This window comes from Xenopus laevis, chromosome 7L (assembly GCF_017654675.1).
Source record: "Xenopus laevis strain J_2021 chromosome 7L, Xenopus_laevis_v10.1, whole genome shotgun sequence".
NCBI lineage: Eukaryota > Metazoa > Chordata > Amphibia > Anura > Pipidae > Xenopus > Xenopus laevis.
In genome coordinates, this window is record NC_054383.1 from 23,414,875 (window position 1) to 23,439,374 (window position 24,500).

Sequence of the window (24,500 nt, forward strand, 5' to 3'; positions counted from 1 at the left end):
CTGGTGAAAGGGGACCGAAAGTATGAACTGTAATACACAATAAGCATAACTGATGAAATAATGAAGGGCGTCGGTGGTTCTTGGACCACATAATAGTTTATTAACAGGTAGCAGCAGGTGCTTCTCAGTACACAGAATAAAAGGGGGTAACAATTTGAAACCCTACAAAAAAGAAAGTGCTGTGCCTAATAGGGACCAATCACTCAGTTTGCCAAATCCTCTTTTTCTAAGCATAGAGTAAAATTTGTATTTGGTCGAGCTGAGTGGGAAAGGCCTTGAGGTTCCCCATAGTGGGAAAAAGAGATTTTATATGCAGCTCATGGAAAAATAATACTTTTTTGCATTATATCTGCCTCCCCTCCATTTTTGCTGCTGCTCCCATATTCTGCATATATGAGCATATAAGGCCAATTGATGACACTTAATCACTATCAACAGTTTCTTAGCAATATTGGTGATAAAAAATCAGTTCTTGCGGACAAATTTTATGAATGGGAATACAGGTACGGGATCCATTATCTGGAAACCCCGTTATCCAAAAAGCTCCGGACTATGGCAAGGCCATCTGCCATAGACCCCATTATAATCAAATAATTCAGATTTTTTAAAAGTTCCCTCTTTTCTCTGAATAATAAAACAGGAAGTTGTACTTGATCCCAGCAAAGATATAATTAATCCTTACTAGATGCAATGCAATCCTGTAGGGTTTAATTCATATTTGAATATATTTTTATTTTTTGTAGACGAACAGTATGTTGATAGAAATTACAGAAGGATCCCTTATCTGGAAAACCCCAGGTCCCAAGCAGTCTACCACATGGAGCACATGTATAGGGATCCCTAACTTGGGTCCCTTTTTGCTTTTGCTAAAAACCTGATGGGGCACCTGGGGTATCTGGAGGGCTCACTATCTCTTAAAGGGCTAGGATCAGACACTGAAACCCAGAATTTACACCTCACTGTCTGATTTCACTCTATAACCACAGATCAACCACAGTAACCAACCACTTAAAATACTAGAGATCAGTTAGTCAGAAATTACACTTTGTTGCCTGATTTCACCATCTGCATAGAAGACTTTTAGTGTTAGGCTGGTGGCACACAGTAAAATTCGGGGGAGATTAGTCGCCCAGCGACAAATCTCCTCTTCTTCGGGCCACTAATCTCCCTAAATGCCTTCCCGTCATTGGATGGCACATGTATCGCTTCGTTTTCTGAAGTTGGCCGAAGTTGCCTCACGAGGAAACTTCGGGTGACTTTGGAAAACGAATCGCTATGTATGCCATTCCTCCGGCAAATTCACATTCTTGCCGGCGGGTGGCATTTCGTGGAGATTAGTCGCCCGAAGAAGAGAATATTTGGTGCTGGGCGACTAATCTCCCCCGAATCGTAATGTGTGCCACCACCCTTAAGGTAGCCAGAATCCATACCTTGTAGGCTGCTTTCATGGTGTACCTAACATACTGCATGAAATATTTGATTGTAGAGTTAGACATAGATCACACCACACTGAATGATTTCACTCAGGTAGCCAATAATAACAGTTCATGGCACAATTCTATTTTATAACTTTATTTAGGGTGGGCGTACAGACTGTAAAGCTAGAGGGGGCTGGCATTACACATATACCCCCACTCCCTAATAATTTAGTTGCAAATACCTATTATTATGGCACTCCTGAGCCAAGTACATTTCTCTAGAGTCAGTTACATATACAACACTCTCTTATTAGGGGTTTCTTGTACATTGGGAGGGATATACAGCGTGGGCTCAAATGGCCTTTTGTGGATAAATTTCCCTTTACACCAGTAGCATTATTTACATTATTATAAGAATAGGAAGTGCAGATAGTGACCCCCATACATTCCCTGTGCTGTTATTATATCAGCTTTCCTTCAGTTTGTGATCCAAATCTGATTATTTAATTTATGAAAATCCATCCATACACCTCAAGTCTTACATGCCAGCCTTGCAACCCCACTGTGGACCCCTTCACCAAATTCATCTGCTCATTAATATTAGCCAGAAAGTATCAATTTTTTTGGAGATGACTGAATGTCTGTGTTGTCTGGAACCATTCATAGTTTTACTGTCAATTCAAGCCATGTAAACAAACAACTGTATTTGACTAACTCATTTGCCTCTAAAGGCACAGCCCATGCAGTTAAGATGACAATGTACAAGGAAGCCATTCAAACCCTTCTTCTTTAACTTACTGTTGAGAGAAAGCCGCTGTCTAAGAGCTAACAAAAAATTTAGCTGTGCAGAAAAAAAAGAACCCAACTCAGACGGCATTTACAATCCTGGAAAGAGAATAGAGAAGCAGGACGGCACCATTTCAGCAATGACATATAATCTTGCTATATTACATGAGATCACACTGAGGCATTTCTAACAGGAGGCGAAAAACTGAATAAAAAGAAAATTTCATTATAGAATCTTCACTCCAAATTTGCTGACTCTCATTTCACATATCTACCAGAGTGAAAATAAGAGGAAACGTTGAGTTGTTTATCCACGGTAACCACCAAATCAACAAATCATGGATCGGTTTAAAATGATATTCCAGTATTTTCAGTCCAACTCTGAATCAGTGATGAATGGGATCTGTGGAATCTTAGCCCTGGCTAGTGTTAAAATCTATAATATTCTGGAATTCCACTGCCCGTGCCTGCCAAAGTATAATATGGCGTACGGCATGGGAATCATGTTTGTCCCTCCGGTGGCTCTCTTCCTTTGTGGTCTCCTCGTAAACAGGCAGTCAGTGCTCATGATTGAAGAGTGGAGAAGACCAACAGGCAGACGGAAAAAAGATCTGGCCATAGTAAAGTAAGTGCTTTTAATCTGTATAAACTGGCATAATAGAGCTTATTTTAATATATGACAATAAATAAAAATGTTTAAAACTACTGATATCCTTAAAGCCTAAAGCCCTTCTGTAAGTCAGTGCCATTTTAACATTGCTTGAAATGTGTGACCCAAGCAGTCAGAACTTATAGCTTGTGGGTACTGTAATTTATATAGGCAATACTGTACCACATATTGTAGAATATAAGAATATTATAAGTCACAGAAGAGTTCCATGGTCATATAAAAATCTTGAAGGCAGTGGTGTAACTACGTAGATGTTACTGCGCCCCACATAAAATTCAATTTAGGACCCCAAAATATTAATAAGTTGGCCATTTCTACCAAGATATATTCAAATTGTTCAATAATTAGGGCCTCACTGATCCCCCCTACATTCATGGGCCCCGCTGCAAATGCAGGGTCTGCTTCCTCTGTAGTTATGCCTCTGCCTGAGGGTTCCTGCTTTCATACACTTTAATACAGGCAATGTTACTCTGAGCAACTTCTAATGTTGGCTCATATTACTAGGGATGCACCAAATCCACTATTTTGGATTCGGCCGAACCCCCGCATCCTTTACGAAAGATTAGGCTGAATACTGAACCGAATCTGAATTTGCATATGCAAATTAGGGGTGGGAAGGGGAAAATTTTTTTACTTCCTTGTTTTGTGACAAAAAGTCATACGCTTTCCCTCCCTGCCCCTAATTTGCATATGCATATTAGGATTCGGATTGGGTTCGGCCGGGCAGAAGGATTCAAATGATACGAATCCTGCTGAAAAAGAACGAATCCCAAACCGAATCCTGGATTCGGTGCATCCCTACATATTACAACAGGGGGTAAATTATAATACAGGTATGGGATCCGTATCCAGAAACCCGTTATAGAGAAAGCTCTGAATTACAGGAAGACAAAGGTCTGGTGCCATAGGCCTTAAACAATCTTATATGGGGAACTTCCCATATCAATTCCCAATTCACTCCTAATAATGAGACCTAATAATGAACATTCAGGCAAGAGCTTGTAAGATGTATGGCTGTGGTCTGTTAATCCATGTAAGTGCTCAAATGCACAGCCATCTTGGTACAGACACAGCAACAGCAGAATTATAGAAATAACAATGTTTTCTCTTTGCTGCTGACAGGTACATGTTCTCTTCGGTAATCACTAGAGCAATGGTTGCTCCTATAGTCTGGATTCTTACTTCCCTCCTAGATGGAAAATGTTTTGTGTGTGCTTTTAGTGGCGCAGTTGATCCTGACAAATTCCCCGGCTTTGCTAATGGCAGCGCTGCAGAAATCCAGACGCTTCTCTACAAGGTTCCATGTAAAGAGGATATCATGATAAGGGACCACCCTTCTCGGAAAGCAGTGTCCAGATACCTTAAATGCTGGTCACAGGTAGATACTCAACTACTAAGAATGGGTAAAGTGTATTTTGGCAAAGTGTGCTGTGCATTATGTACCCTGCTACTGATCACAAGGCTAAAGCTATGCATTAATAGAGGTGCAACAATTGTGTTTCTTTGGAAACCATACAAATAACAAGTGCATCAATGTGGGCACCATGTGAGAGTTCTCTTGCTAGGCACAACTAAATTAGTACTTTCAATGAAGGAAAAATAGCATCAGCGATTTACATTTACATTGTCAATGGGAAAGCATTTGCAGGAGATAAGTTGCCCATAGTAGCACAGATTTATCATGGCCAACCAATCTCCTAGTTTGCCAATAGTCTAAGGGGCAGATTTATCAAGTTTTTTTTGAACTCCCATAACTTCAAAAGTCGAAATTAAAAAAGACCAATCTACATTTTTTTTTTTGGGTGAATAGGTCAGTTTTCGATCGAATTCGAATTGTACGAATCAAAGTAACAGCACATTCGATCAAACTCGATTAGAAGCTTTTCCAAAAAAAACCTTAGATTTTTCAAAGTCCACCAATTGACTCCAAGTAGGTTCTAGGAGGTCCCCCATAGGCTAAAACAGCAATTCATCAGATTTTAGATAGTGAATGGTCGAAGTCAAATTTTTAAAGAGACAGTACATGATAAATTTCAATATTTACATTTTTTTTAATTTTATTTTTCTAATTTTTTTTAATTCGAATTTTCACCTTGACCTTTGATAAATCTGCCCCTAAATGTTAATTATTCTCCACTAGGGTTTTTTATCCTGGAAAGAAACTCCCAGACATGGTCATGCAGTCATATTCTTGAATTAAATCCTAGTGGGACAGGCCAATTTTGACCAGAAAATTCTAAACTGCAGATTTTTTGTCCGGCAGATGCCTTTGAAGTAAATGAAAGGCTATACAGCTGTGCCAGCCTAATGCAAGTTACCTGTGTGTGCCAATCAAGTTCTCATTATTAAAAGTGTATTATAGTTATTAAAAGCACAAAAACTGGCCGATGAAATGAGGTTTTCAGACACAACCCCCATCCACATACATGCAATACTTATTCAGCCCATCACAGCTACCGGTTTTGAGTCGTCTTGTTTCATATTGTAATCATATATCATACCAGAGACATTTGGCATCCATGGGCCCTGATACAAATATTTTCAAATTTTATTGAAAAATTAGATACTGAATATGTCATGGGGGGGTGGTCTATAGTCAACGTGAGGTGAAGAGTATTAGTTGTGCTGGGTTTAGGATCATGCATTGGTAATGTAGGTTCTCGGTATAGACTTTGTACCCATATCCCTTCATACTCATATCCCTCATGTAAAGGGGTCGTTCGTTCACCTTTAATTTAACGTTTATTTTTTTATAATTTTTTTTAATTATTTGCCCTTTTCTTCTGATTCTTTCCAGCTTTCAAGTGGGACTCCCTGACCCCACCTAAAAACAAATTCTCTTTAAAGGGGTTGTTCACCTTTGAGTTAACTTTAGAACGTTGCAGAGAGCGACAATCCAGAACAATTTGTGAATGGTTTTCATTTTTTATTATTTGTGGTTTTAGAGTTATTTCACTTTTTATGCAGAGCTCTCCAGTTTGCAACCATGCATTGCTTTGAATAAGAGACTGGAATATGAATAGGAGAGGCCTGACTAGAAAGATGATTAATTAAATGTAGTAATAACAATACATTCGTAGGTTTACAGAGCACTGATTTTTTTATCAGGTCCAGCTAAAATCCAAGCCCCTGGCAAGTCACGGATGGTGGTGGAGTGCCTAAGGGCAGAAACGTATGTGGAGATTCAGGGAGATTTAGTTGCCTGATGACAAATCGCCTCTTCTTTGGGCGACTAATTTCCCTAAACTGCCTTCCCGCCGCCGGTTATAATCTAATTCATCGCGGGATGGCACTAGGAGCGCTTCCTTTTCTGAAGTCGCCTCACGAGGAAACTTCGGGCAACTTCGGAAAACAAATCGATCCAAGAGCTATCCCGTCGTCGATTTAAATTCTATTTGGCGAGAAGGCAGTTCGGGGAGATTAGTTGCCCGAAGAAGAGGTTATTTGTCGACAGGCGACTAATCTCCCCGAATCTTCACGTGTGTCTCTGCCCTAAAGGCTACAAACTATGGGGTATATTTTAGGGATGCACCGCAGCCACTATTTTGGATTCTGCCGAACCCCCAAATCCTTTGCGAAAGATTCGGCCGAATACCAAACCGAATCCTAATTTGCATATGCAAATTAGTGATGGCAAGTGGAAAATTTTTTACTTCCTTGTGACAAAAAGTCATGCAATTTCCCTCCCCGCCTCTAATTTGCATAAGCAAATTAGGATTCGTATTCGGTTCGGCCGGGCAAAAGGATTCGGCTGAATCCGAATCCTGCTGAAAAAGGCAGAATCCTGGCCGAATCCCGAACCGGATCCTGCATTCGGTGCATCCCTAGTATATTTATCAAAGAGTGAAGTTAGAGATCGCCACGGTCCGCTAGAGTGAAATACATTAATTTCTATGGGATTTTTAAAGTCTTTTTTATTAAATGGTGAACTTTCTCTTTGACCCTATGATAAATACGCTTTTGAAAATCCCATATAAATGAATTGAGGGAGGTGGTATTTCACTCTAGCGGACTGTGGTGATCTCTAACTGCACTGTTTGATAAATATATATGTTACCATCAACTGCGGAGCATGATTAAAAGGGTGCAGCCAGTCTGAATTCCTTGGGAAAGTCTTTAAAAATCAGTTTGCTCTATTCAATATTTAGGCATCGGTTAATCTGAAGGTCAATTAACTGTTACAAACAAAGCTAAGGTATGTTTTTCTATAGCTTTTCAAAATATAAAAAAAATCTTGATGCATGTTTTATCCTCTGATTGATACAGGCTATTGGCTGGGCGATTCTGCTGATTCTTATCATTGTGGCTTTTCTCGCCCGCTCCCTTAAGCCTTGCTTTGATCAGACAGCCTTTCTACAGACACGTTACTGGAGTAATTATGTCGACATAGAGCAGAAGATCTTTGATGAAACCTGCTGTGAGCACGCTCGAGACTTTGCCCACAAATGCATTCTCCATTTCTTTGAAAACATGCAAAATGAGATGAAAGTCGCACATTTAACCAACAAGAAGGCAGAGGATGAAGAAGATCGTCTGCATGGCATCACCGACCATGAACAGGTCAACCAACTCTTAAAGACGTGGTATCGAAGCAAACCCCCTCTCTGCGTAAATCATGCCACTTTGCGACAGCACGTCAAATTAAAATGTAATGAGGAAAATGACAAGCAAACTGATGTTTAGGCTTGTGTAAAATATAGCTGCCAAGTTCCTACATTGTTTAATATCCTAAACACAGTGAAAGATTTACTTTCATTACTGCACTTCTCTTGTTCCTGACTTGTGGCTCCATCCTCCACTGACATATACCTGATCCCAACTTCTATTCTATTTCACTTTACTACCACTTGGCCTCTACTGCATACATCTCTTTATTAGAATATCAAGTTCAACACATAACTAAAATAATACAGAACCATGTAAAAAGATGAGGGTAAAGTGAAATAAATATATAGGTAGATCCCTGGGCTAATTGGAGAAACCCCACTTGCAGGGCATAAGTGACTTCCTGAGTCAATAGGGGATTTGATCTCTTCAGTCAATGATTTTTCTGGTGGCTTGTGTTTTTGTGGGTTAATTCTGCAGAAAATGAAAGGAATAAATTACATAGCCTGTTTGGGATCTGGAGATTCCAGAAGGCACCAAAAATCCTTGCATGGCCCCCTACATGATAATCTGCTTGCTGTGACTGTTTACCTTGTGTAAAGTTTAAAAGGTACAGTACTGAGATTAATTGGCCCCCTCAATTGTTTACACCTCAAATTCAGACAGTAAACTCCTGCATTGTCCGCACCTGTAATCCCCCCTTGCATTGTTCACACATATAGCACCTCTATTGTTCACACCCTTAAAGCTCTGTACTACTTCACACCTCAGTCCTAGATTGTAAATGCCCATATTTTCACCTGTTCACAACTCAGACAAACTGCTGGAGTGGCACCAGCATTGTGTCACTGTATGTAGCACAGTATGAACTGCCTGCCTTATGCTCCCTGTGTGTGCCATACTTTGCCTTCCCTAAGATCCCTGTGTGTGCCATATTCTGCCTGCTCTATGCTCCCTGTGTGTGCCACGCTCTGCCTGCCCTACGCTACATATGGGACCTGAGCCTGGTAAGGTTTGTTATGGGGGTTGTTAGCTTTTGGAAATTGTTGTTGGGGCCCCTAAGGTGTTTAATCATGTGCTGGGGGGTTGCTGTGCTGTCCACAGGGGAGGAGGATGCATATGTGTTTTTTTAAATGTTATTATTTTAATATAGTATCTTTTCAATCACAGTCAATTCATACGCACTCTATTGTCAATTTTATCAAGAGCCAATAAACCTGCCAGCATATTGATGGAGGTTAGGAGGTTGGAAGTTTCCAAGAATATCTAGGACAGATACATACATATTCACCCTAGTTCTCACCCTAATAGATCTTCAAGTTGGTCTTTCAGATGAATCTAGGAGAGTAAACACCATTTCTCCCAGTTTTCAACCTATATTGGCCTTCAGGCTAATCCATCCCAACACTGCTCCCACTACCCCCATCCCCCAGGGGAGCCAGCACCACCGTTTGGGAACTACTGGCCTAGGGCATGGTTCCTTAGCCATTATTTTCAGGTGACCCTTAAACAGGTGCAGAATAAGCTTTCTGGCCAAAGTCTTAGTTTAGAATCAATCACCTACTGCCAATTTGCTGTGTTAATGGGGATCGCAGAGACACAACATGTTGCATGGGGACTCATTATTGTGTGAAAACTTGCATGTTCAAAAATGTTGTCTTAGGGGATATAAAAGATATAGTATACTTAGACAACAACAAGCATGTTGAAGAAAACAAATCAGAAACATCACATTTTCTGTTTTCAGCTACCTGCTACCTGCTTTAAAGTCTTCAGATGTTTTAGTTTTGGGGCCACTTTGCAGTCAATCACTTTTATAGCAAGGTCACAGATTTATGAAAACATTAGCCTACCAGGCACTATCCTATATTTCCAGGGACCTTCCCAAGATACCTTCTAATTTTCATAGTAGGAGAGGGTCATCTGCCTGGTGTCCAGCTACATTCAAATTGGAAAATGTGACCAAAATTTAAACTGACAGTTACTGTTTGTCCAATGGGATGGCCTGTGCGTGCCTGGCAAAAGATGGCAGGTTAAGAAGTCTAAAAAGTTACTTAATACTCTAGGGACTGTTCAAGATAAACAGCAATAAACGGAGGGCACTCCCTTTATATACATTTAGCAAAGGGTAAAGGCTCTAACCCAAATAGAGCCAAAAAATAGGGGATTACTTGACAAAGGACTTGGCGGCCAAAACATTGGGGTATTCTCCCACACACCAACTTGTCTGCCTTACAAGCCTGTTGTTGTTTTGGACACTGTGTTTGGTATGTACTATATAATATGTTTTAATGACTTTGCAATTATACATTGTTGTAATTACAGCATATGCATTATTAAACCATTTATTTGCATACCTTACGGCAGTTATTTACTGAAACTCGATTTTATCTCATTTTTTTTTAATAAAGAAAGCTCGACCAAACTCCCATCCACGATTTCATCTTATTTATCATTAAAATAACTAAAAAAACTCAGGCTGGGAACAAAAATCGATAAAATCGAGCAAAAACCTGAATTGTACAATTTTTTTACACTTTTCTCCCAAATCGCTCGATTGTTTCGGGTAATTCTTTTCATGATTGGGCTAAATCCAGAGCAAACCACAATATCTTCAAATTGGTATAGGGACAGCTGCCATTGACTTATACATGACCTCAACAGGTTTGGCATGCAAGGTTTTCAGATTCTGGCTTTTTGCAGCATCAGGGTATAATAAATCTTAAAAGTTTTTGCCCCAAAAAGTCTGACTAGAAAAAAAATGAATATTTGTAAATAACCCCCTATGTGTCTGTACAAAGATGTAGTGTGCAGAGTAACTTTTGTAGCTTGGACTGTTCAAGAAGGTCTTTTTTTCTGGCTGGTAGTATGTAGTAGATTTATCACCTTGAAAAGCAAGTAGTGGAATCGCATGTTGCCGGTTTCAAGCATTACCTACCACCCCAGTAGAAATCAGAATGGGAGATTAATTGGTAATTACAATCCATTTGTTTTGTTTTTTAAAAATATGTTGCTGCGTCACTTAGCTACACTTAATTCAATCCAGGCTTTTCAGTGCTTTGTGCAGTAAAATACATATACGTAGGTATTCAGTCAGTGTATAATAGGGGGTATTTACCTGCAAAAGATTATGCAAAGAGATGATTTCCCTTGACTCACTGTGCACAGCAGAAATCTCCAATTACTTGGGAAGTTTTGCATGCTTATTTTCATTGGCCCTACACTATGTCATGTTTTCTTCAGAACTGAGAGCAATGCAAAACCTGATATCCTCATCATTCCTTTATTCAGGGACTGACACAACAGCAAATATGAGTTTAGCCATAAATATTCATAACATAAAGGTTATATAAAGAAGATTCTGATTATTAATTTCTCTACTGTCATTGCTCATCTGCCATATCAATGGGGCAAATTTACTAAAGGGCAAAGTGACTAATACGGGCGAAAATTTGACAGTGTGATGTCATTTTGGTACTTCGCCGATTTATGGTCGCTGGTGTCACTTCGCTAGTGAAAGATATAGACTCTAGCGGTACTTCGCTCCCTAACGCCTGGCGAAGTTTCGATTTGGCGAATGGACATAACTACACAAATTCACTTAGATGCGGATTTTACTGAACGTTACCTCTTGCACCAGACTTGCCTTCGCCACCTCAGACCAGGCGAAGTGCAATAGAGTAGATAGGACTTCCTAAAAAAATAGTTGAACATTTTTCTAAGCCCCAAAAAACGCTGGCGTCTTTTCCTTTTTCAGGGTGATAGGCTGAAAAATAGAGTAATTTTTTTTTGGGTTAACCGGCTTCCCCCCTACATTTCCTAACATATGGTACATAAACTATACACTGGGCTCATGTGTAGGGCAATATAACAACTTTATTTTATTTTAAGGTTTCCTGGGCTTGTGTAGTGTAATGTATTTGCTGCAACATATACGTCCATTCAACTTTAACTTCCTGCCGTATGCAAATTACGCAACGTTAGCGCAACTTCGCTTTGCTTGACGCAATAAGGCTAGCGCAACTTTGCCAGCGTTTGGCACCCTGGACGCAACTTTGGATTTTAGTAAATTAGCGTTGTCCTGGCGAATCTATGCCTGGCGAAGTGTTGCGCTGAGAGCAAAGCCGTTGATGGTGAATTTTCGGAGGTTAGTGAATTTGCCCCAATGTGTCCAAGTGTGAAACCATATACCACCACCATCTAATGAGTCATGTGATGACCACAATAAAGTGTTGTATAGATATTGCTCTTTATAATGCACATACCTAGGACAGCCATCAGCAGGGAACACATAATAAATCAGTAGGGAACCATGCTATTGCTGAGGTCCTAAAAATTAAACATAAAACACACTATTTTGGCACAGAAAATAGTGTGTGTCTAATGGTGGCTCTGCACAGGACATATATTCAATAATGTCTAAGGTCTTCTACAGTAAAGCTTAGAGAGCATTCACCTGAGGGTCCCAAGATTTCATTGGACTCCAATTATGCCCAGCTAGACAAATGACCCAATGAGATAATGGAATAGCCTCTAATATCATGGGATGCCAATCTATAAAACATAAATTATTAAGCAGGCCCTCTTCTATAAAATAGAATGCACTTGCAGGCCCTTTGCCCCAGTCTACTGGAAGGGAAGTCTAACAGCATCCAGAGTGGGAACAATAATAAGAATAATGAATGGGCTTGCTATGTTTGGAAAATACTGAAATATTTATTATAGTTTAGAATATCTAATTTTGTGCTTGCACAGACAACAGAGAATAGTGTCTAGAATAGCTTTCTAATAGTGGCCCTGTACAAGCCATATACTCAATTATGTCTGATGTGTAATACAACTTGGAGATTATTGGCCTATGGGTCCCAAGAATCAGATTCCCAGTTAGATAAAGGACCCAATGAGAAAATATCAGTCTTGCCAATGAGATAATGGAATAGTCTCTAACGTCATGACATGACAATCTATAAATATAAATTATTTAGCAGGACCTGTTCCATAAAATAGAACATGCACTTGCAGTTCCTTTTCCCCAGTCTACTGGAAGGCAGATCTCACAGCATGCAGAGTGGGAACAATAATTACAATTAATGGGCTTGCTCTACCAAGAAACTACTGCACTATAAATAAAAAGACAATAAACACATATTTAGTTGTAACTACCCTTTAAAAATGATCTCTGCCAAGAAAACCTACATGGAATTTTCCTCTAATTGGTATAAATGTGAATATGTTATGAATGTTAGGTTCAAAGCTCACAATTAAATATTCCTTAATTTTCCCCTCTGATATTAATTAAGGCAGTGGCTATCTACAGCCCTCTATAATAATTTGGTGATGCATTGCATTAACTAAACGACAGTAAAGCACACAAATCCTATCTCTCTCAGTCATTTACAGAGGGTAGTGTTCTATCTTTATATTATGGCTTTGACTTTGATCCTAAACTGTATAGCAGCTTGTAGACTTTGATGCTACCCATCCTTTATGTAATATTCAGATCACATAGCAGGTGACATTGATATGTCCCTTTATTTGGCTTTAGCCAATCATCATTTAGCACTGTTTAGATTCTAAATCTAATACATAGCCCATGTGCTATCAGCAAAGTCTGAGTAAGAGAAATACACACCACCGCTTCACCATAACCAATAAAAAACTGGACACACCATTAGGAAACCATTTCAACCCCCCTTAACACTCTATATGATTTAAGAATCTTGGTGCTTAAGGGGAATTTTGAAACAGTAAACTAAAGGAAAGTATGGGAATACAAATTCATGAAAACTTTAAATTCACTGGAGAAGGGACTGAATCTGGGCCTTGGATTTATGGCTAATTATGTGGATTAAGAACTGCCTGCACCAAGTCATAAACACAAACAGTTGTTGGGACACTAGACATAATTACACAGGCAGATATAAATTGCTGACAGTTTATTGCCCAGTGTATGGGGCTTTCCCAATCAATATCTGGCAGAAAGTCAGCCGTGCTTAAAAATTCCATTGGACCGAGAACCACATTGGTTCGTTGATGTGGTCCTCAAGGACATTCCACGTACAACTCTTCTGGTTGCTACAAAAGTAATGAACCAGGTTGCCTGTGGATATCGAGATGGCACAGAATTAAATTTTTTCCCATCTTCCAGCAGGCAGAGTGAGCAAAAAATGGCAGTTTATTTTATGTAAGTTCTAGGACAACAGAATATTTGAGTCATTTGGCTATTTCAAGCTGCAGAGACTACAAACAAACTATGGGTTATCAATGTGCCAATACAACATGGATTTCAATGTCTTCTACACTGCTAACTTCCCAAGGGAAACGGAAATTACTCAAGGGAAATTTCAATACAGACAATGGGCCAGATTCATGCAGTGAGAAAAACGTATCTCCTGGTTTATCACGTGAAAAGTTACGGACGAGATTTGATTCGAGGAGAAATTTTTTTTCTCCAAATTAAGTTCCAGTTTTTCCCCATATACTAAATGGAGTTTTCACGTGATAAACTGTGAGATGAGTTTTTTGGAATTGAATTCGATCTCATCCATGACTTTTTATGCAATAAATCTTTTTTCTCACTGAATTAAATCTGGCCCATTGAATGAAAAATGTGGTTGTAGAAAACTCAGACTTACAGGAAGGCCATCTTCTACAGATCCTATCTTCTTCCTATCCTTATTGGAGGCAAAACAATCCTATTGGGATTAAGTTACATTTAGATTATAAGATATGGAGATCCAAATTGCAGCAATGCCCCTTATCTGAAAAACCCCAGGTCGCATGTTTTCTGGATAACAGGTCCCATACCTGTATCTATTTCTTTTGTTTACACGATGTATGTCCAGAATGTATATCAGAGCCACTGTAGTGTCTGTGTAATCAGCTTTAACTGAACTGAAATGTTCTGAAAGTTTGCTATGATTATCACATTACAGTTAGTCAATAAAAGTCTCACCTGTATGTCATTTTTGTTATGGCTCATTAGTATTACCCTGTAACATACCTTCAAGAAACCTTCAAAGAAATATAATTTCTGGCAGCAAACATTTGCTAACTATAAAGTTTCCTGCCACCTCCCTCCCAATGCAGACACGAATATACAAGAACTCACAGAATGAGTACAAATGCAATAGCAAATATTCTCTTATGAGATGATCGGAAATGTATATTTACCATGCAAATCATATGGATGAGGAGAAGAGTAAACAAGACAATTTGCTTAAAGATTTGCTGTGTCACAAATGCTTGCCCACAGCATGCAGGTGCTCCATGGTTGTTGCATTCACAATCATTTCATTTACTGTGTGTCCAGAACTCTTTTGGAAATCCTGTTGGACAAGGACCACATTGGTGCTATGATGTGGCCCTTACACTATGAGTACCCATAGGGCCACAGAATATAAATTGTTGGTACACAACAAGAAACCAAATCAGTTTGATTTGGCCCGGTATGTGGTTGGCCAAATCAGGCAAAGATTTGATCGTTTGACAACCTCACCAATCTAGTGGATCTTTAAGTGTATGACCTGCTTAAAGGGAATCTGTCATGAATTTTATGGTGTAATTTTTATTTCTAAATTACACCGTTTACACTACAAATAATTCACTCTGCAATATAACATATTATTCCTGAACCAACAAGTATATATTTTGTTAGTTATAATATTGGTGTGTAGGCAGTCATCTCAGTGCATTGTGCTTGGTCATGTACTTTCTCCTACTCAATGTAACTGAAGGAGTCGCAGTGGGACTTGGATTTTTATAATTGAGTGCTATTCTGCTATGTACCAAGGAGCTGTGATCTTTTGTCAGGGAGCTGTTATCTTCAGGGTCGGACTGCCGGCTGGCGGGACACCAAGAAAGAACCCGGTGGGCCCTGGCTCTCATGGGCACCTGCCCTTGCTGCCCCATACCACCCTCTCCACCCCGGTCAAGGCAAAATAAGGTATGTGCATGCACACATGGGCTAAAGGGGGGCCCTGAGACAACAGCCCCAGTGGCCCCGGGCCCCCAGTCTGACCCTTGTTATCTTGTTACATTCCCATTGTTCTGTTGATAGGCTTCTGATGTGCTGTTGGGGGGGTGACATCATTTCAATTTGCAGTGCAGCAGTTAAGAGTGATTGAAGTTTATCAGAGTACAAGTCACATGGCTGGGGGCACCTGGGAAACTGACAACATGTCTATAAGAAATTGCTACCTGATGAATGGTTGCTATGGGTTACTAGACCTGGAGCAAAGTTTGCCTCTGTAATACATATTCAAATAACTTTGGATCAAATAGCTTTTATCATAGGCAATAAATCTCACTATTTAATCATGACTAGCCAGAAGGAAGTACTATTTCTTTTTGGGGTTTTTTGCTATCCAAGTGGAGGCCAATGGCTGTGTACCACCCTCCATTTGCTTACTATTGCCTTCCCAGGCACCAAAAACATATATGTGTCCTAGCATCCATTATATTTTACTCTACTTTTAAGGCAAACTGAAAGGAAAAACATGCATATTTTAAAATGAATGTCCATAGACATATTTTAAGGGTAAAGATTAGCTATATATAAATAGTATAGATTTTCTCTTTCTGTTCACTGGGTGCTTTGAAGCAATGATAGCCCTTTCTTTCTAGAAGTTTGCATATGTTTGTTCTGTTGCAAGGTGGGGCCTTTGTAGTTATTGTGTGAGAAAACAAATCCCAGAAGCACACAGTAGCAGGCTTACATCAAACAGATAACAAGGAGGACCGAGAGTGCACTGGGGACCAAAAGAAGCAAAAACATGATATGATGTCATAAGACTTCAAAGCCAGTTCAGCTGTATCTATAAAGAACTAGTGATGAGGGGACCCAAAGTGATTCTATACAAAGCAGCCACAGAAAAACATAGAAAAGATTATCCAAACTGGTAAAGGGCTTGATATTCCCTAAGCATGGGATTCCATTGCACAAAGGGATTTAAGAAGATATTTTTATTTTGAAGCTGACAATACTGTATTATTTTTAACACACCAGAGAAAAGACAAAATGGATAAATTTCGTATGATCTTCCAGTTCCTGCAGTCTAACCAGGAATCCTTTGTGAATGGAATATGCGGTATCATGGCACTGGCAAGCGCCCATCTCTACACAGCATTTGACTTCAACTGCCCTTGTCTTCCAGGATACAACATGTCTTATGGCATGGGGGTTCTCTTTGTGCCTCCAATTGTTCTATTTCTCTTAGGCTTTGTCATGAACAACAACGTGTCCATGTTGGCAGAGGAATGGAAGAGACCAACTGGGATGAGGCAGAAGGATGCTGCAGTTCTGCGTTATATGTTTTGTTCCATGACCCAAAGGGCACTGATTGCCCCGGCTGTATGGATATCTGTGACGCTACTGCATGGCAAGTGTTTTATATGCGCTTTCAGCACTTCCGTGCCCCTCGATAAACTCGGAAACAAGACAGACCTAAATCTGTCAGAAAAGGAAGTTAAAAGAATTTTGGCCAGACTTCCTTGCAAAGGCATCTACGATGGGCATGAAATTATTGCCCAGGAAGTGGCAGAGCGATACTTACGATGCATCTCCCAGGTAAAGAACTAAATTATAGCAAAAGCTTCTTCAGCTCTTTTGTCATATGGGAGTAATATCTTCAACATTGGGCAATTTTGATACTATAAAATTTTATGTTAGTGATATGGTTTGGTCAAAATTGCCCAAACTGACAGCCGGCCCAGTGAGAGTAGGATTGAGGGTGAATGTTTATTTGGTCTATTAGATCTTTCTGGAAGCCTAGTCTGAATTCCACTTAGGGGAACATCTGTATTAATCTTTATGGTGGCCATACATTGATTGTTCCGCTGGCAGCCAGAACAAGGAATCTTGTTTTTGACAGTATCTTAGTCACTCTCAATCCAGAAAAATGACAAATATTTAATTCACAATCGTTAGGTGTTTTTTCTTGGCTCTCCCAATACTGCACAAGCTCATTTCTCATTTGCTACTTCTGGGACAATGAGCTTCTTCACAGCCCCATTTTCAACAGGTGATGTCTCATTAATTCCAGCACCAGTGCTGCCTTTTCACCCTGAGTGAAAACAGCCCCTATTATTGTCCATATCTGCCATGTCTCATAGAGCATTCTGGGAGTGACATACCTACTCTCTAGGCTTTTCCCAGTCACTGTGCCATTCTACACAAACCTACTGCATATTCATGTAGGGTGTGAATTTTATTGAATTATATATATATATATATATATATATATATATATATATATATATATATATATATATATATATATATATATATATATTCATTCATTGGACTGACTCTTCTATAGTTTAAAGGGATCCTGTCATCAGAAAACATGTTTTTTTCAAAACGCATCAGTTAATAGTGCTACTCCAGCAGAATTCTGCACTGAAATCCATTTCTCAAAAGAGCAAACAGATTTTTTTATATTCAATTTTGAAATCTGACATGGGGCTAGACATTTTGTCAATTTCCCAGCTGCCCCATGTCATGTGACTTGTGCCTGCACTTTAGGAGAGAAATGCTTTCTGGCAGGCTGCTGTTTTTCCTTCTTAATGTAACTGAATGTGTCTCAGTGGGACATGGGTTTTTACTATTGAGTGTTGTTCTTAGATTTACCAGGCAGCTGCTATCTGGTTACCTTCCCATTGTTCTTTTGTTTGGCTGCTGGGGGGGGAAGGGAGGGGGTGATATCACTCCAACTTGCAGTACAGCAGTAAAGAGTGATTGAAGTTTATCAGAGCACAAGTCACATGACTTGGGCAGTTGGGAAAATGACAATATGTCTAGCCCCATGTCAGATTTCAAAATTGAATATAAAAAAATCAGTTTGCTCTTTTGAGAAATGGATTTCAGTGCAGAATTCTGCTGTTTTTTTACCATGACAGTATCCCTTTAAGGGGCATAAATTTGTAGGAGGGGGGGATATTCTTAAACTTTACAGAGCACTGGTAAGGCCCTATTTAGAATATGCCATACAATTTTGGTCTCCAGTGCTCAAACAGGACATTATTGAATTGGAGAGGGTCCAGAGAAGGGCAACTAAGCTGGTAAAATAAAAAGTATGGAAAATAATAACTATGGGGAAAGACTGCCCAAGTTGGGGTTGTTTACACTTGAGATAAGGCGTTTAAGGGGTGATATGAAAGCCATGTATGTAAATATATAAGGGATCATATAATAACCTCTCGAATTATTTATTATTTACCAGTATGTCCTTCTAGCAGACACAAGGGCACCCATTGCGATTAGAAGAAAGATTTCCTCAAAATATTTGGAAAGGGTTTTTTACAGTGAGAGCTGTGAAATTGTGGAATTCTCAGCCATACAGGCTGATACATTAAATAGCTTTAAGAAGGGGTTGGGTGGCTTTTTAGCAAGAAAGGGAATACAAGGTTATGGAAGATAGCTCATAGTATAAGTTGATTCAGGGACTGGTCAAGAAGGAATTGTTCCCTCCTCTGAGGCAAATTGTAGAGGCTTCAAATTGTTTTTTTTGCCTTCCTCTGGATCAACTAGCAGACTATTTGTAGACATAAAAGTTGAACTTAATGGACGTGTGTCTTTTCCAACCTAACTTATTATGTTACTATGTATTTATTTAATCGCAGAAGGTAGTAAAACACAGTGTATGGGGTAAACAACTATTATTTGTCAAACTTGTGAGATATTAACTTCACAGCTGGAGAGGAACTGTGTAAAATGGTTAAAGGGAGTAAAATCTGATCCATGTAGATTTTTCTGAATTCAGAATTTTTTTTGTCTCCTATTGCAGACTGTTGTATATTGATTTACTTTTTTGTTATAAATACATATGCAAATTACTAGTACAATCCAAGAAATTTTGCATGTAGCAATATTTTCCGATCTTTGTTTTTCTAGGCAGTGGGATGGGCCTTTGTTTTAATCATGATCTTCCTGGCGTTCTTAGTGCGAGCCATCCGCCCCTGCTTTACACAAGCTGCTTTCCTGAAAAGCAAATACTGGTCCCACTACATTGATATTGAGAGCAAACTTTTTGATGAGACCTGCACCGAGCACGCAAAGAGCTTTGCAAAGATGTGCATCCAACAGTTTTTTGAGACCATAAATACAGATATGGCCATGGGGCATTCTCACATGTTAGAGGAGAAGGAAAAGGAACAGGAAGAGAATGAGAAACTCTTCGGCATCACAGACCAAAGGACTATGAATAAGGCGCTAAAGAACTGGCACAAATGCAAGCCGCCACTCAACTTGACCAAGTATGAGATGCATAATGGCAATGGGTGCCTCAACGGAAATCACAAACTCAATAACTTAAATGTACCGAAGAGGGAATTTGTAGCTTATTATAGCAAAGTTTAACAAATGGATTATTTGAAGAGTATTTCTGCCTCTGTAGTAGATAGAAAAGAGAATATGCTGTATGATGAAAGGCCAGTAACTATATTCAAAATATTTAAAAATGTAAATGTTTTAAAATGGAAGATCAGATTAAAATAACAATGTTTCATTTAGCAGGTAGATGAAAATTATTTTTTCTTTTTCTTTGTGCCTCTATTATGTGTAGGGTCAGTGAACCCTGTTTACCAGAAAGCAAAATGAGACTAGTTTTTGTATTGATATATCTTTTTTTTTTCTTCCCACTGCACACTTTCTGGGTTTGGTAACCACAGCAACACAGTATAAATTCTAAAATGAAATTTAAGAATTTAACTAAAATAAGAAGACCAACTGCAACTTTGTCACTTTATACATTGCATTAAATGTTATTTAAGGTGTTTGTTTCTGTAATATTATTCCAAGTTCTTAGCTATGTTCATTGGAAGCTCTATATAAGCTCTGTATTATAAGGAAAACAAAATTACACACATATGTCCAGTGAGCAAAGCTATTTTAATTGCAATTGCCATGTTTTTTTACACAATGCAGGGTTTTTTCCCCCATAATCACTATGGTTGCAATGAAATTGGTGCAGTTACAATGTGTCTACCACAGTTGCACCTGGTGCAACAAAATTATTGCAACAGCATGTGAATTTTTTTTAGATTGTAAGATGATTTTTGGCAATGGGTGTGTTGATTATTGGTGTTTTTTAAATGCATACACGTATTTATTCTACAACCCTGCAGAATATGTTTTATAAGTACTTGTTAATAATAATTTTTGCACACAACCTATTCAACCTATTTGCATATTGCGGAAGTTCGCTTGACATTATTTCTGACGATTCTTTAGGCACAAGTTTACTGCACCTATTAACACTGGGCAAAAAGGGAACCCTGGAGCTATTCCCTGGCCAGGAGGTGGCCCCTCAGTCAACAGGCAAAGTAGCACTCAATTCACTCAAACGAAAATGCAGGAGTGGTGCTAAGCACAATTATACAGAAGTGCAACATGTGCAAATAACCTTTCATGAAAGTGGTTTTACACTCAACTGACTGCAGAGAAATTGCAGAGACCACGAGTGCACTTGCGGACATACGTGAGCCCAAAAGTCGTCTATAGAACAATGTATTGGAAATGTTATTTATCTGATATTTGTTATATTTAATTATATGGTATTAGGCAACAGGACAGTGGTACCTTATCTGGTCAGCAGAGAAGTTCTTTCCTGTCTAAACAAGGGAAAGCAAATGGCAGTAGAATGCTCCAATGGGATTTGGGTATAGGTTTGTCTGTTTTTGTGCATGAGGAATTAATGCATAACATTTATATTAACTGTGCTACGAGGTGCTGTACATGACAGTCAGGTATATCCAACACAACCTCTGAAAACTCAAGGAACAATAATCTGTTATTTAGGGGCTGATTTATCAAAGGTGGAGTGTTAGAGTATTTTAAACCTCAAATGAAACTCAAATGGAATCTTACTTAAAGGAAAACTATACCCCCGAACAATGCAGGTCTCTATAAAAATATATTGCATAAAACAACTCATATGTAAAACCCTGCTTTGTGTAAAAAAACCATTTTCATGATAATATACTTTTTTAGCAGTATGTGTCATTGGGTAATCATAAACAGAAAATTGCCATTTTAAAAAATAAGGGCCGCCCCCTGGGATCGTACGATTCACGGTGCACCAAACAAACCAAACAAACTATACTTGTTAAGTCACATGAGCCAATTAACAGACAGAGTTCTGTCTTTTGCTGCCACACTTCTTCCTGTTACAGTTAGAGCTGCAGTATTTCTGGTCAGGTGATCTCTGAGGCAGCAGACAGACCATCACAAAATGGTGATTCAAGGCAAGAGATGTAAAAGGACAATATTTACATATATATATATATATATATATATATATATATATATAGTTTTCCTTTAAGAAAAACTTGAATGCCAAAAACTCTGCGAGTTCCAGTCCCGCAACCAGAAAACCTGAACTGATCAAGTTTTAGGGGGGGGGGGGACTCAAATTCCAGTTTTCAGGCAAAACCCTCAGAAAAAAACTCGAACATCTCTGCCATTGACTTCTACAAAACCTCAACAGGTTTTAGATTGTGTGTTTTAGGATTCAAGCTATTTCCAGGGTCGGGATAAAATAAATGTCGAATATTCAAGTTTTTTTTAAAGAAAACTTGATTGATTTTTTTTTTAACCCGAAAATGTGTTTTGATCAAAAATTACAACTTGAAAACTCAAATTTTCATAGAAAAAACAACACGAACCTTAATAAATCTGGCCCTTAATGTTGTTTTTTTTTTCAGAAACCAAAGATTTTTTCATATTATTGGACAGTAAGGCATCATTCAAAGACAGATGGTTACTTGAAGCATCTTTCTCTGAAGTCTTTCGGTACTGACTGGACAGTACTGCTTTAATTGAAATTTGCAAGGCAAAAAATATTGTGTCCAACATCTCATTCCAAAACTCAGAGTATTAATATGAATTTGGTCAACCCTTATTTTTTTTTTTTCTGGGAATGATTTCCTCTAGATGATGGAACATTGGGCCAGATTCAAATCAGTGAGAAAAAGGTTTATCATGAGAAAACACACTGACGAGATTCAATTTGAGATGCAATTCAGTTCAGAAAAACTTACTTTGGGCCAGATTCACTTCAGTGAGAAAACGTTATCTCTTGGTTTATCAGGTGAAAACTCATGGGGAGATTCAATTTGAGGAGAAAAAACTTTTCTCCAAATTCAGTTCCATTTTGTTTTCACGTGATAAACCATGAGATACATTTTTCTGAATTGAATTGCATCTCCAATTTAATCTTGTCTACGACTTTTAATGTGATAAACCATTTTCTCACTGGATTGAATCTGGCCATTTTTATCACCTGAAATCTCAGCCATTAAAAACTATTTGTTATTCTCAGAATGCACAGCTCAACAAAATGATTTTTTCTATGGTTACTGTGATGCCGTGAAAGTGCTGCTACTATTTTTGCAGTGTATGCAGTCCTGCCCAGTCATTATATGCTTCTTGCAAGACTATTGTATCATCCAGATGATCGAGGTAAAGTATAATATCAAATAAATAGAAAAATTATTTTGTTTGGGAAAAGTGCCTGCATTAAACTGTTGTGTCTATAACCAGCTAAAATAAAAGGACGCACTTATTGATGCCATTTATTATTATTTATTTATTATTATTTATTACCATATATGATCCTTGTACTATTGTAGATCTGAAGGGTTCTTCACAGTCAGGACAGTGAGGTTGTGGAATGCACTGCCGGGTGATGTTGTGATGGCTGATTCAGTTAATGCCTTTAAGAATGGCTTGGATAATTTTTTGGACAGACATAATATTAAAGGCTATTGTGATACTAAACTCTATAGTTAATATAGGTATGGGTATATAGAATTTTAATTAAAAGTAGGGAGGGGTGTGTGTATGGATGCTGGGTTTTCATTTGGAGGGGTTGAACTTGATGGACTTTGTCTTTTTTCAACCCAATTTAACTATGTAACTATGTAACTATGTAACTATGTGCTGTCACCAGTGCACCTGCCCTTCTCCCCTCCTTTAAATTGCGCCCATAGCTCGTGAACAGAGATGTTCTCCAACCAGCTTCTCTAATGTACATCGATATATGAATGACCCCTAGATGCAACATAGCTGATGCTGGACACAATTTTGATGAATTCACTAAAATACTTAATTGCCAATTCTAGTGCTGTAAATTGAATTGCATAAATTATTTAGATTTAGCTGCATTGCACAAATGGTAACTAGTAATGTATAGTGCAAAGCAGCTAATCAATATGTATTACATTATGTACAAGAGTATCAGCATCCAGATTTCACTACAGCTCTACTGTAGCCTAATTTCCCTGAGCATCTACTGGCAGACATCTGAGAATATTACAGCATAAGAAGCTAATATTTTAAGTACCTTTAACCACAAGTGGCAATATTTAGCTGCTTTGTACAGCACGGCTTTCTCTCGATTTTTTCAGGGCTAGTAAGATGGCTGAGCATTTCTCTGTAAAATTAATGTTGAAGAAATGAGTTATTCATATCAAATTAAAAGAAGTAGACATACGGTAAACAAATTCCCACTTTTGATTGGACCTTGAAGTTCTTGCAGAATTATTTTCAAAAGTCTATAGGAATCACACTAAGGACAGTAATATTTAAATGCAGTACAGTACACTGGGTTACATATAAAGCTTTTTGTCCTGCCTCTTAAAGGACCAGTAACAGCAAAAATTTGCCTTTTCTGAAGAGGAGCGCCAGCAGAGTTTCGGTAAGTTATTTCTTAATAAAGATTTAGCGACTTTAAAGTTTAATAATGTTGGTGTCTTTTTTTCGTAGCATACGAATGATTTTTTTTTTTAAATTTTGCTGTTACTGGTCCGTTAAAGGGTTTTTTTGCATAATAAAATAGTTTAATTCTGAGAAACTTTCCATTGTACCCGGAAGAGTGAATGACAACAATTAACATCATTCTGGGGTCGGAGGAGAGAAAGGGTCAAATTAGGTCTGAAGAGTTTTATACATAGATTTATACATAACTAACAACCACTGAAAGTGCTTTTAAAGTAAACCCCTTATTAAAAAACCCTACCCC

At 38.5% G+C, this 24,500-nt stretch overlaps 2 protein-coding genes across 2 annotated transcripts; both read left to right on the forward strand.

Moving 5' to 3' along the window:
* Nucleotides 1–2,442: 2,442 nt before the first annotated feature.
* On the forward strand, nt 2,443–7,579 carry LOC108695751 (calcium homeostasis modulator protein 3). Its single transcript, XM_018224722.2, has 3 exons — nt 2,443–2,829; nt 3,997–4,252; nt 7,141–7,579. Exons 1-3 carry the CDS (start codon nt 2,543–2,545, stop codon nt 7,555–7,557), a joined length of 960 nt encoding a protein of 319 aa, XP_018080211.1. The 5' UTR covers nt 2,443–2,542; the 3' UTR covers nt 7,558–7,579.
* An 8,618-nt stretch (nt 7,580–16,197) lies between these two features.
* LOC108695752 (calcium homeostasis modulator protein 1) lies at nt 16,198–19,907 on the forward strand. Its single transcript, XM_018224723.2, has 2 exons — nt 16,198–17,047; nt 19,373–19,907. Exons 1-2 carry the CDS (start codon nt 16,499–16,501, stop codon nt 19,835–19,837), a joined length of 1,014 nt encoding a protein of 337 aa, XP_018080212.1. The 5' UTR covers nt 16,198–16,498; the 3' UTR covers nt 19,838–19,907.
* The last annotated feature ends 4,593 nt before the right edge of the window (nt 19,908–24,500 follow it).